We start from the raw sequence: 12,061 nt of genomic DNA on the forward strand, positions 1-12,061 counted from the left end.
AACCTCGCGAAAAGGTAATCAAGTCATCGAATAATAAAAAAAATAAGCAAATAAACTATTAGAATCATGATTACTCAAGATCACGCTTGCTGTGCATAAATAAAACAATGCAATCGATGTTTGTTTTAACTAAATCAACGCCTGAATTACCCACCAGGGGATTTCAGCTTGAGTGACGCATCTTAAGATCAGAACGATCTTTTCCGTGACGCACATTTCGCGGGAAACTCAGTTCGGGAAGCTGAAGGCGAACGAGGTTGAACATGAGTAAAAAAGAAAACGGTGAGTGAGGAGTGGTGGTTTCATCGGAGTGTGATGTCTGGTGACTCTGACTCACCCGCACCGAGAGAACCACATGTCAGCTAATGCGTTTGAAAAAGCTTTGCCAGGAAGCTAACAGCTAACGTTAGCTACGTAGCCTGTAGCATGATAAGCTAACTAACATCACAGCTCTCTAACGTTCCTGTGACGATACGCCCCCTTTTCGCGGCACCTCTATCCTGAGTATAAGAATAACGTGTTGTTGGTTTCATTGAATCGAAGATATCTTTATCGTAGACGGATTTTTAATGAATATAAAGTCGAACAACCTTTTCTTTCAGCTGTGTTTTTAACGCTGTGAGTAACAAACTGATGATGACACAGATGGCTGGCTGCGGTTTGGCCAATGTTTCCCATAATGCAGCAGTCACAGAGGGTCACTATTGTCAAACAATGTGAACCTTTATATCTTTGTATTTTACTAACAAGTATTGAAATGTGTTTATGATTGATTACATAACGTTTGTAATGTTTAGTATGTTCTCTGACATCATTAAGTTTATGTTGTCAGTAGTTCATATCTTCATGGAAACATCGATTATTACGATTCTTGTGATTTACTTTGCATCATGCTGCTTTTACTTTACACTTTATCATGCATCACATGAGCGTGTGTGTATTTGCTCGTATTTACATACATTAACATGTTTTTATTTCTTTAAACATGTTTTTATTTGTATCTATATCGTATGTAAAGCACTTTGATCTGCATGTCTTGTAGTACTATTACTATTATTTTATGAACACATCGTCCTGCTTGTCATCCACAGGTGCACCACTCATACTCGCCTATTTGAATGAGAAGAACCGGCCATACAGCGCCCAGGATGTGTTCTGTAATTTACAAAAGCAGCATGGGTTGGGTAAAACTGTGAGTTCAAAATATATCTGTGTGTGTGTGTGTGTGTGTGTGTGAGTGAGTGAGACAAAATTAATAAATTATTGCGTATTTCTGATTTCACCAGGCAGTGGTCAAAGCCATGGAGCTACTGGCTCTAGAGGGCAAGATAAAGGAGAAGACGTATGGCAAACAAAAGATTTATTTTGCAGATCAGGTTAGTTACTTCAACTGTGGACACATGGTGCTCAAAGTAACATTCACAAACGGTTATTTATAATGTTTCATGTGTGTTTTGGCTGAAACTGTCTGCTGTGCTTCTCTACAGGCTCAGTTCAAAGATGTAAGTGAGACGGACCTGAAGGCGATGGACTGTCAGATCTCGGAGCTCAGTGCTGAGACACAGTCCTTCACGCAGAGCTGTAAACAGTTAGATGCAGGTGGAGTACACTGTTGATCTCTGCTAGTTGGTGTCTCAAGATAGAGCACAGTGCATGTTTTCTAAGAATCCGCTCAGTACCAAAGTATTTGCATTTTGTACTCTTTGAGGCTACAGGATGTTGCACTTTGATACACAAGTACAGACAATGTTTTCCACAAGTGTAAGGAAGTATGTTTGTGTTGTTGTGGATGTTGTGTAACCTTGTGTGAAACCTGTGATAACAGAGCTAAAGGAACTCAACAGCTCCCTGACAACAGAGGAAATGATGTCAGAGATCCAAGAGCTGAAAGCAGAGTGTTCTGGGTACAGAGCGCGCCTGGAGAAGATAAAGTCGGCCACAAATCACGTAACGCCTGAAGAGAAAGAGAAGGTGCATTTTCTAGTTCCAGCAGACTATCTTAGAAATCTATTCCTCTATTTTATCAATTTTCTTTCTGACAACCTCCTTTTATTTTACTTCACAGGTTTATAAGGAGCGGACAGTTTACGTGAAAGAGTGGAAAAAGAGAAAGAGATTGGTAATGTATACAGAGCTGGACAGTTTCTGTCATTTGTCAAGCAAAAAAGCAAAACATTTTCTGCTTCTAGCTTTTTTAATTCGACACGCTTCTGTTTTCCTTTGTGACATTTATGGTGTTAATCAAAGGTCTTAAGGTTTTGGACTGTGATCAGAAAAAATCAGCAAGTTGAAGACGTCAGTGTGGCCCTCTAAGAAATTGTGATGTCATCTGTATTTTACCAGACTAAACCATTAAAGGTCCAGTGTGTAAGATTTAGGTGAAAGGGATCTATTGGCAGAAATTTAATGTAGAATAATGCTCATGATGTTTTCACCAGTTCGTTTCATCTAAATTGTATGAATTGTTGTTTTCTTCACCCCAGAAAAGACCCTTTATATTCAAATACTTTATATTTACATCCAGGGGACCCTCTCTATGGAGGCAGTCATGTTTTTTACATTAACTTAACACCTTTTGAGTTTTTATGACAATTAAAGGCCACCACAGGTTCTTTTCATATTTGGAAAGAGAGGGTGAGGTGAGGGGTGTTCAGCTGCAACATGCAATTTCAACATTAGATATCACAAAATTCTACACACTGTACCATTAACCAAAAACAATCAGCATATTACTGGCAAAAAAGTTTGTTGCTTCCGTAAATGTGCATCTTGAGTAAACTGTTTTTAAATTGGTGCCACATAATAATAACCCATATATTTTCTACAACCAACTCCTGTACTACCGTAATTTAAATATTTCATTTTAGAAATATTAAAAAAGTGGTATTATGCCAAAACAAAAAATCTGTATTTTGTTTTTAGGATTACAACAGTAAATGAAAAGGTAAATAAGAAGGGAGTTTTTTAGATCCATTGTCATTGTTGCCACTTATGTTTTGAACTCTGTGCGTTTCTCTTTTAGGCTTCTGACATGATGAATTCGATCCTGGAGGGATATCCTAAAAGCAAAAAGGAGTTCCTAGTGAGTGAAAGCAGCTATAAAATCCATATTCCAAATCTCAGTTTCTCTGTGACAGCCATAGATGTTATGTTTGTCTGGCAGCATTTCTTCACAGTACTCATGAATAACACACCTGGTGCTGCTCTTACAGGATGAAGTTGGAGTAGAGACGGACGAGGACTACAAGGTGGTTGTTCCGAGTATTTGAAAGAAGCTTGTTCTGTGTCCTTATTGTAAGCCTTTAGATTACACATCAGAGCAATCTGAGCCTCTGCACATTTTATTTAAAGTCTTTCTTTTGGAACAAATATTACAGATTTGTTAAAAGGCCACTGGAACAACAGCTTTTTATGGAATATTTATACACTATGGTCATTAGACAGCACTCAGGGATGTCCCTACAAGTCTAGAATGAAAATGTCAAATTCTTTATTATCGCTCTGAGAGGTTTATATTCTTTGTTCTTATTGTTTGTTGTTGTTTCTACCATGTGTTTTGAAATCTGTTAAATGAAAGACCCACGTTTTATTAAAACAGACGGTTATTCACATTCCATTTTTGCCTTTGTGCTGTTTCTTATTACATTTTCAGGACGTGAACATTTGATGCTGAATTTGGAAATTTGAATTTCTTAAACAACACGATCAAACTCATCTTTTTCTCAGTTTTCTTAAAACACTGAAGGTTTTTTTCATCAGCTGCAGAGACAGAGGCCACTGTTTTCCTGCTCACTTTATTTTCAAATTGCACTTTGGTCAAACACCTTTTTATTTACAGGTTGACAACACTCGTGAATGGTCATATACAAGGGGTGGCCACTTTATTGGGTGCACTTGTAAAATCTTATGCCATCCAATACAACAGTGCAGCCATGAATCCAAAAAACAAATTACCAAGGAGGTTATATTTTCAACCCAGTCGGTTAAACTTAAAAAATAAGCAGGACAAAATATTTCCACAAAACTTTATAAAATATGTATGAACTTGAAAGACGCCACTGAATTTTGGCTCATATCCAGACAAACAGGCAGATCCAGCAGTTTTTCTTTCCTCCTGGATTTTGATGGGAAAAAGAATCATATTTAGAGGGACCAGAATTGGCTGAAAATGGTTGCAGCTTATTTGAATTAGAGATATTATTTTAACTTGTTTTCTTAACGCATAGTGGTTATGGTGTTGCACTGGACTGTGTTATGTTTAAACATGTTAAAGTGCAAACACCTAATATTACCTCGGTTCAACACCAATGCCAACTACAGCCTCAATGATAAACATTTATTTAAATCAATACCCTCCCTTATCATCAAAATTATTATTTTAAGTAAAGGCAGAGCTAGTGTTTTGAGAGGCAAACCTCTTGAAGTCACCTGTGAGTGTAGATGGCTTTTAACCACTGAAAAAAAACCAACCAGAAATCTGTTTCCCTGTGAGTAAAGCAAGAGAAAAGCAAGTACAGAACTGACTCAAAATGAGATTGTCATCTCAACTGTTTTCATTCAGTGCAGATTGTCTGTAGATCTGTGCTTTGGTCTGTTCACAATCTCTCCTGGGACTGGATGTTAAGAACAGTCCTGGATAATCAAAACATTTCTTTAATCACAGACAGAGGCTATAACATAATTTCTACTGAACTGTTACTAAGCACAAAAGCCACTGTCACCCAAGATAAACAGAATTTAACATGATGGTATGAAAATCAAAGAAATCAACACTTTGTATTTAAAATCATCTTCAGAATAAACATGTATATCTGCAACTGAATAACTGTAAATAAAGAGAATCTCTTCACAGTGTGCAGTGAAGTCCATAGACTGAATATAAACACGGATACACAGGTCGGACCTGTATGCTGCCTCATTACACACCTGCCAACCGTGACATCGCAGCATCTTTGGCTCGTCACAGCCGCTTTGATAAAAACTTCACAGTCCGTGTCACTAAGGCTAGAAATAAAAAAAACGGCCTGAGAGCACAGTTAGGAGAGGGGACAGGTACCCTGCAGTAGAACAGTAGTGGTGGAGAATTCTCCATTGTCTGCTGTGGTTCAGGAGTGGTGTGGATGAGAGGAACCTTTTGGTTCAGCGTGAAAAAAAACTTGTGCTCGATGGGGCAGAGAGCGGTGTGTACTCGCGCTTCTCACTATTTCCATTTTGTTAAATTAACAGGCTGCAGAACAAATACCATCATTTAACTCAGGCAGTTACCGTAAAAAAAAAAACTAAAACTAAAATAAAGTAAAAGCTTAATGCATTTAACACGACACATTGGTTTGCAAACGTACAGTTGTTTTGACTCCTGAGCGCCGTTTCCTCATGAGCTTCTTAGCAAAACAACAAGAAGTATGAATCGTCCGCTGAGGCGGATGAGGCTTAGACTCTGTGTATGTACACGTACAATCAGAATGTTATCTCAAACAATCCAATGCAGCTTTTAATCTCTGCCCACCGTGGGGGTTGAGGTAATTCAATTGCAGCCAAGGAGTCACAGAGGAGCTGAAGTGAGTGTAGATGCTGTGGTGTGGCCTGAGGCTGATAGCAGTCTCCACCCTGAGAGGCCAGAGCAAGCCCCAATAACTGGGAGCTGAGTCCAGAGGTTTCACCCGATCAATACAGCTGACCGCTGAGCTGTTGGAGCACGCCAACCACAAACTCCCTCAGTGTCTGGGAGAGAACAGAGGAGGCACAAAAGCTTTGATCATCTCAGGTGTTGTGATGTACTGGTATTGACGATAATCATGAAATTTAGATAAAATAATTGATATATTGATTTAATTATTTTTTTTTCAATTTCTTTCTGTCTTGATGCAGTAACTGTGTGTTTGTGTCGCCACTTGTTTATTATCTACGGAAGATGCAGACCTAAAACTAAAGCGGGGCAAGTGACATATAATATTTTTTATGATCAAACAATTTAATACATTCAGGAGACAATTGGGTCATCTATGATCGCATTACCTCTCTCCAATCATCTATAATAACATCTTCAACTTGAAGTGTAATCATGATCATGCCAAAAATTGAAGAAATTGACAGATTCCTTTTCAAACTTTCTGTAGATTTTGTGCTAATATCAGTATTGTGGATTCCTTTGGCTTTGATAATCTAAAATAATGACAGCCCTAGAAGCAATGCTTATAGTTATTCCATGTATAATAACAATCCATATGCACCTGATCTGCTGTCTGCAATATAATTACTCCTTATTCCTTACCTGTGGCTTGCAGTGCTCCTCGATCCAGCTGAAAACACAGGCGGAGAGCTCCTGGAAGCTGTTCACTGACACAGAGTTGTTGAAAGACAGGAACAGAGAGTCCATGATGCTCTGAAAGATGTTGAACTTGACCTGGTCAGACACCTGATCTTCTCCCTGCTGTGGGTTGTTCTGGTGGGCATTCACTATGTGCTCGTAGTTCCTATTAGAGAAGACAATTACTGTTGACCTAAAGACACTTAACGTTTGAACCAAGGTTCATGTCTTTGTTGCATTGTTTACATTCGATCCAGTTAGTTTTGGTTTCACATTGTGGAGCAGATGCAACACTTTTGTACAACATGTGTACGTCCTGTCTCTATCACCTACGTGGGCTGTGTCTACCTATTCTTTTACATTGATTTGTTAGTCGACAGGTGTGTCTGACATCAGCGTATTATTGTATTTGTTAGCTTTTTTGAATAAAGTGCATAGAAAAAAATGTGTCTTTACATTGGAATGAACTGGCTGACTTTGTTAATTCCTTTACCAATGTCATAGTGTATGATATCATTACTGTCAGCATCACCAACTTCAGCCGCAGTAGTCGAGACTAGTTTAAATGTGCCAACTGAATGTCCTCATCGTTAAAACATTATATCGTCTGAGGCGATCCTGCGAGCCGTCTATGCTTCTTTTTCTTGTTAGATGCTGTCTCAACTTCCTGCAATTGGTCTGAACTATCCAAAAAACAATTTTGACCGTGATTCGTTTGATCCACGGTCCGATGCACCTTTCGCAACTCTTATTTTGTTTCTGAATAAAACCGGGAAGTCTGAAGGTCTGGATCAAACAAGTTCGGTGTTAAAGCGCCCTAATGGTTACAACTGATAAAAAAAGAGGATTAACGTGATCCATTCTTTCCATACACTAGATGGAATTGTAAGCCTCTACAGCAAGTGTAACAGATAAAAAAAAGCAGCATTTACAGGGCATTTCCTCCTATTTTTCTTAGATCTGATAGTAACTTTACTTGTGCTGTGTAAGGGCTCCTATCAAAGCATTTCTCACTCAAGAGATTTCTCTTTTTGTGCAGGCGCAGCATTTCTTTTAAAATCCATCTTTTCATCTGTCTGGATGCAGAACATTCATGACTTCGAAATTCAAATGAGGAAGATATCTTTTCAGGGTTTGCCTTCAAGTAGGGATGCATTAGTTTGCCCAAAAAAAAAAATATTGCAACTGTGGAGAAGATTATGGAAAAATAGTGTCTTTGACAGTCTGCAAGTAACTTTCTCACGTTTTCATGATCTTCAACGCCATCACTTCTTTTCTTAATACAGAAACTTCCTCCTCTTGCTTCTTCTTTTCTTTATGAAGAAAATGGATGTAGTCAATTGCTGAGAAATAAAACACAGACATGCATCAGTCAGGGCGTCTTCATTGTACAAAACCTGAAGTACAATTTGATAAAATTTCTCTACCTAGGTCTTATCCCTCCAACAAATAACCCTGACATATATATAAATACCTTTGTGAGCCTGTAAGGCTGTATCTGTGATTATGGGCTAAAAGCAGCATGCATGCAGATTTGTGAGAATTACACTGGTAACACTGCCGGTTTTGGTGATATGCGGTTTTAAATTACGACTTGGTAATAATGCTAAGTTTGACAGAAATCTCTGACCTGATGGAGACAGTAAACTGTTGAATGATGTATAAACTACTTTGACAAATACCCATGACTTCATCCAATAAGACAACATCACGTCTTACTTTTCTGCAGAATGGTTGCTTTGCTAATTTTCTGTGCTCCCACTGCAATGTCAGACTGCTGCTGACAGGTTGGAACTATTCCCTGGAGGTCATCATAACCTTTCTAGAAAAGAAAAAGAAAAAAAAGAAAAGATCATTAATAACTAGTAAAAGAAAAATTTAAAATACACAACTCAAACTTTAAGTAGGTCGCAGAGACCAACTGCATCGTATTGTAGCTTTACCTTGATAGCATCTCTACGCTTCTGCTCAGCCTGGGAGTGCGCTTGTCTCCGTCGATCTTTATATGAGTCCTTATATGACGTCTCATGTCTGTAGTCACTATCTTCGTCATCTGTTCAAAAACATATTACATCATATTAAAGTGGGAAACTTTAGGCTGGTCCTGAAAATCTTCCTCTCTGAAAACAACTGTGCAAAGGTGGTGTTACTCTTTAAATTCATGAACCTGTGGATGGTGGGAAGTTCGACCTATATCAAGATACATGACATCGACTGTATGGACACCAAAAGATGTTCTGGGATGAGAAGTGCAGAATAATTATTTCCCAACAATAGTGAAATACCAGTGTTGTTTTCTTTACCCTAAAATGGGCCCTTTTTATTTAAATACTTTATATTTACATCAGGAGCAGGTCCTCTCTATAGAGGCCACAATGTTTTTACAGTCGTCCAAACTGAACAAACTAAAAACCTTTTGAGTTTTGAACTGAAGGCTTCCACAGGTTCTTTTTCATGTTTGGAAGGAGAGGTTGAGGTGAGGGGGTATTCGGCTGCAACATTCAACTTCACCACTAGATTTCACTAAATTCTACACAGTGAACCTTGAACCGACATGAGCAAGATTAATTTTGTTAGAGGTTATAAATGTCGGTTTCAATAAATTATCGGTTAATTGCCCAGCCCTATTTTCTACACACATTATTTTTAAACCAGAATGTCTCAATCATATCCAGTAAAGTGAAGCATAAATGTGTGTTTCAATATCTGAAAATGTTCTTATTTTGTTTTTAAATGAGATAAGCACATGGATAGCCCTGGATTCTGTGCACAGTACTGCACATACTGTGTAATAGACAATGACTCCAAATAGATTATCTCTATGGTGACAGTGGACAAACAAGAGACAATGTGGAACAGCTTCATCATGAAGAAGGAAGTGTTCATCTGGACTTTCGACACACTCCCACCAGGTTGTTATTTGTTCAGTTCTTTTTTTATTTTTTATTAATGTGTTAAGTTATGCAGAAATGCTGCAAATGTCTGTATCACATAACATTTGCCTCTATTACATGAAGCCACGTGAGTAGATACAGTCATGGGCTGGCTTGCAGTGATGAGCGTGTATGAAGTGTGTGCCTCTGCCCTTGCTCGTCTGATGGGAGGGGCTTAGGACAGAGACACTCCATCTCAAAATGTTAGTAGTCATTGTCCTACAGAGGGGACTATACATTCAACTACTTTTCCAGTTATCCCACCTACTGCAGTTGTAAATGACCTCAGTCAGTGACTAACTACGCCCTAATGTACTGACAAATGCTATAATATGTTTTCTTATAATCAACTTAAACTAAATTTAGATTTTTCTGACAGCAGGCTCTTTAGTTTCCCAGATGCCAGGTCAATTTAAAAATATGTTTATCTTGACAACACTTGACCAGTACGTCTCACCATGCAAGAGAAGATGGTTCAAGCTTCAATTAAGTCATATTCATTCCTGTGATGCACTTTGAACTGGCCTGTGCAAAATATTAATCGACAGGCAGCAACTGATTTAAAACCCAAGTCAGGGACCAAATAAAAATACAGCTAATACTGATTGATATGCAAGACTAACATTATTTCATAAAATATATGAAACCAAGTTGATAGAATCTGAATAAAAGCTACAGAATAGAATTTTCAGTTCAGAATGCATTGCAGTTTGTTAAACATGAATATGCAGTGTATTCTGTTATTCTCTGTTAATATCATATATTTACACCCTATTACAGTACCTACATGTCTTCTAGTGCTCTACTGCACCTGCCCAAGTACAGTAAAACCTGTAATGAGTAGCAGAACAGGTTTTTCTTGGCAGAGGACAAAGTGAAAGAAAGCAGGCTCAGAGTCCATTTAACAATGACCTCTTACTTTAAATAAAGGATGATATTCAAATAAGTAAATTATTTTATAGAAATAATATTTTTTAGATAACACAGTACACAGATTTTAGAGAAATCATTCAGTGTGAGGTGTTGGCAAGCAAACATTTCCATCACAATCTTGAAGTTGAACAAATTCTATATTGAACCACAACGGTAAATCGCTGCTATTACAACCACAATACCTGTGTTTGGTACTGAAGAGGCACTTGTTGAGCCAATGCTATTGGCCCTGGAGACCACTGTACCCTTTCTGGCTGTTTCAGTGAAGAAACCTACAAAGCAAGACAGCAAAAAAAAAAAAAGACCAGAACAAGATTGACCAAATAATCTCAAACCAGCAGAAAATCAAGATCCCAATAACAGTTTAAATATTGAATAATATGACAAAATACAGGATATAAACAGACTGAATACTCACTATGGTCAAAGCCACTGTCGCTGAAGGCACTGTCTGTTTGCTGCGCCATCACCAGACAACAGAAGATGGAAAAAGGTGAGAATAGAGGCTGAGAGGATGGAACCACTAGAGGAAAATTGTGCTGCCCTAAATTTACTGACAATTAACCAATTGCTAGCTGGTTCTGATAAAATTGACGGGACCCCCAACTGAGCATTGCCCTGATTTGTGCTGTTCAAGTGTGCAGCGGGTAAAGAGCTGGACCAAATCACAACTTCAATCACAGGTGCAATGTTGGATCTAGGACATCAAAACACAATAATACTGCAATTTGTGGTTCCTAAAGTTAGGAACAGTTTCCATTAATGCTACCAGGGGGTAAAACACAATGCCTTTTATTTCTTCCTGCTACATGTTGACAGTGTTTGACAAGGAATATTTTAGGTTTCACTCTCTCAAAATCACACAAGAACTACAATAAAAAAAAAGGAAAAGAAATGTTACATTTGAAAATAGACTTTGTAAGATAAGATCAACAGCTTTATTAATTGTTCTACAGCTTCAGTCAATACGTGTGATAGCAAGTCACCTCCTAATTACAAATGAATAAAGCTGCATCAGTGTCTTTTAACAGCTAACGACAATACATGCTACATTAAATGCAATAAATCTTCACTTTCATACGCTTTTTAATTTTGAAAGTTATAATCAGATACCACAGAAATAATGGATATACATGATCTTGTCGAAAGCTTCAAGCAATACTTATACAAGTAAATATATTTTTGAAGCTACATCAGTGTTGGATTTAAAATGATCACTAACTTTTAAAGGGAAAAAAACAACTCTACATGTTGCTATAGTTCTTCAATAAAGCTGCATCCCACATGAACCTTTAAAATGAGCAAACAATAAGGAAACACTGATCATCTTCTCACTTACTTCTCACTCACGAACACATAAACTGTAAATGGACAAAACGAGTTCCCCTCTCAGGGCGTTTTGTTTACTTTAACTAGCTAGCTAACCGCTAACAGCTTCACAACAAGCTAACGTTAGCCGTGGAGCTAACGCAGCTCTGCTCCTGAACCAAACGTCAACTTTCAGGCACACGACCCTGTGTCACTTATCGCTGTTGTCACACAACAGTCGTGCGAGTCAGGTGAACAGAAAGATGAAGATGAACCGACGGGAAAGTTTCTTACTTTCCAGTGGTCTTCAGGAGACGCGGTCGGGTCCGTCATCTTTATAGTGCTACATTACCGATAGCCCTGCTGCCTTCCAGGGCACCTCGTCAATTCCAGTTCCTTTCACTTTGGAAAATTTCAGAGGAGCGAACCCTTCTTTGTGATGAGAGAATTATTCTCATCGTCAGTGTGTAAGATTCAGGTGAAAGGAATCTATTAGCAGCAACTGAATATAAGATAATCCTAGTGATGTTTTCACTAGTGTGTCAGCTGCAATATGGGACTTCAAATTCTACACACTGAA

The 12,061-nt window shown here is 38.2% G+C and overlaps 2 protein-coding genes across 3 annotated transcripts; one reads left to right on the forward strand and one right to left on the reverse strand.

Moving 5' to 3' along the window:
- The first annotated feature begins 127 nt into the window (after positions 1 to 127).
- psmc3ip (PSMC3 interacting protein) lies at positions 128 to 3,614 on the forward strand. Of its 2 annotated transcripts, none has more exons than XM_020094741.2 (8): positions 128 to 282; positions 1,092 to 1,192; positions 1,287 to 1,376; positions 1,488 to 1,599; positions 1,826 to 1,971; positions 2,066 to 2,119; positions 3,023 to 3,082; positions 3,213 to 3,614. In XM_020094741.2, exons 1-8 carry the CDS (start codon positions 264 to 266, stop codon positions 3,267 to 3,269), a joined length of 639 nt encoding a protein of 212 aa, XP_019950300.1. In that variant the 5' UTR covers positions 128 to 263; the 3' UTR covers positions 3,270 to 3,614. The 2 variants fall into 2 exon arrangements, with proteins under 2 accessions (XP_019950300.1, XP_019950301.1); XM_020094742.2 differs by lacking the exon at positions 128 to 282 and adding an exon at positions 393 to 618.
- A 161-nt stretch (positions 3,615 to 3,775) lies between these two features.
- On the reverse strand, positions 3,776 to 12,053 carry mlx (MAX dimerization protein MLX). The gene is made up of 8 exons (XM_020094740.2): positions 11,776 to 12,053; positions 10,592 to 10,631; positions 10,356 to 10,445; positions 8,251 to 8,360; positions 8,027 to 8,129; positions 7,551 to 7,650; positions 6,272 to 6,473; positions 3,776 to 5,721 (listed from the first exon to the last, which is right to left on the reverse strand). The coding sequence occupies exons 1-8, from the start codon at positions 11,812 to 11,814 to the stop codon at positions 5,665 to 5,667; spliced, it is 741 nt and encodes a 246-aa protein (XP_019950299.1). The 5' UTR covers positions 11,815 to 12,053; the 3' UTR covers positions 3,776 to 5,664.
- Positions 12,054 to 12,061: the final 8 nt, after the last annotated feature.

This window comes from Paralichthys olivaceus, chromosome 5 (genome assembly GCF_024713975.1).
Source record: "Paralichthys olivaceus isolate ysfri-2021 chromosome 5, ASM2471397v2, whole genome shotgun sequence".
NCBI lineage: Eukaryota > Metazoa > Chordata > Actinopteri > Pleuronectiformes > Paralichthyidae > Paralichthys > Paralichthys olivaceus.

What these genes read in the sequence shown, in the direction of transcription:
- psmc3ip (XM_020094741.2), top strand. An exon ending in CGCCTGAAGAGAAAGAGAAG is followed by an intron (nt 1,972 to 2,065) that starts GTGCATTTTCTA and finishes TTTACTTCACAG; the next exon opens with GTTTATAAGGAGCGGACAGT. An exon ending in GGAAAAAGAGAAAGAGATTG is followed by an intron (nt 2,120 to 3,022) that starts GTAATGTATACA and finishes TTTCTCTTTTAG; the next exon opens with GCTTCTGACATGATGAATTC.
- mlx (XM_020094740.2), bottom strand. Translation starts at nt 11,814, where the DNA reads ATGACGGACCCGACCGCGTCTCCTGAAGACCACTGGAAA. An exon ending in CTCTTCAGTACCAAACACAG is followed by an intron (nt 8,361 to 10,355) that starts GTATTGTGGTTG and finishes GTTTTTGAACAG; the next exon opens with ATGACGAAGATAGTGACTAC. An exon ending in AGGAGCACTGCAAGCCACAG is followed by an intron (nt 5,722 to 6,271) that starts GTAAGGAATAAG and finishes GTTCTCTCCCAG; the next exon opens with ACACTGAGGGAGTTTGTGGT.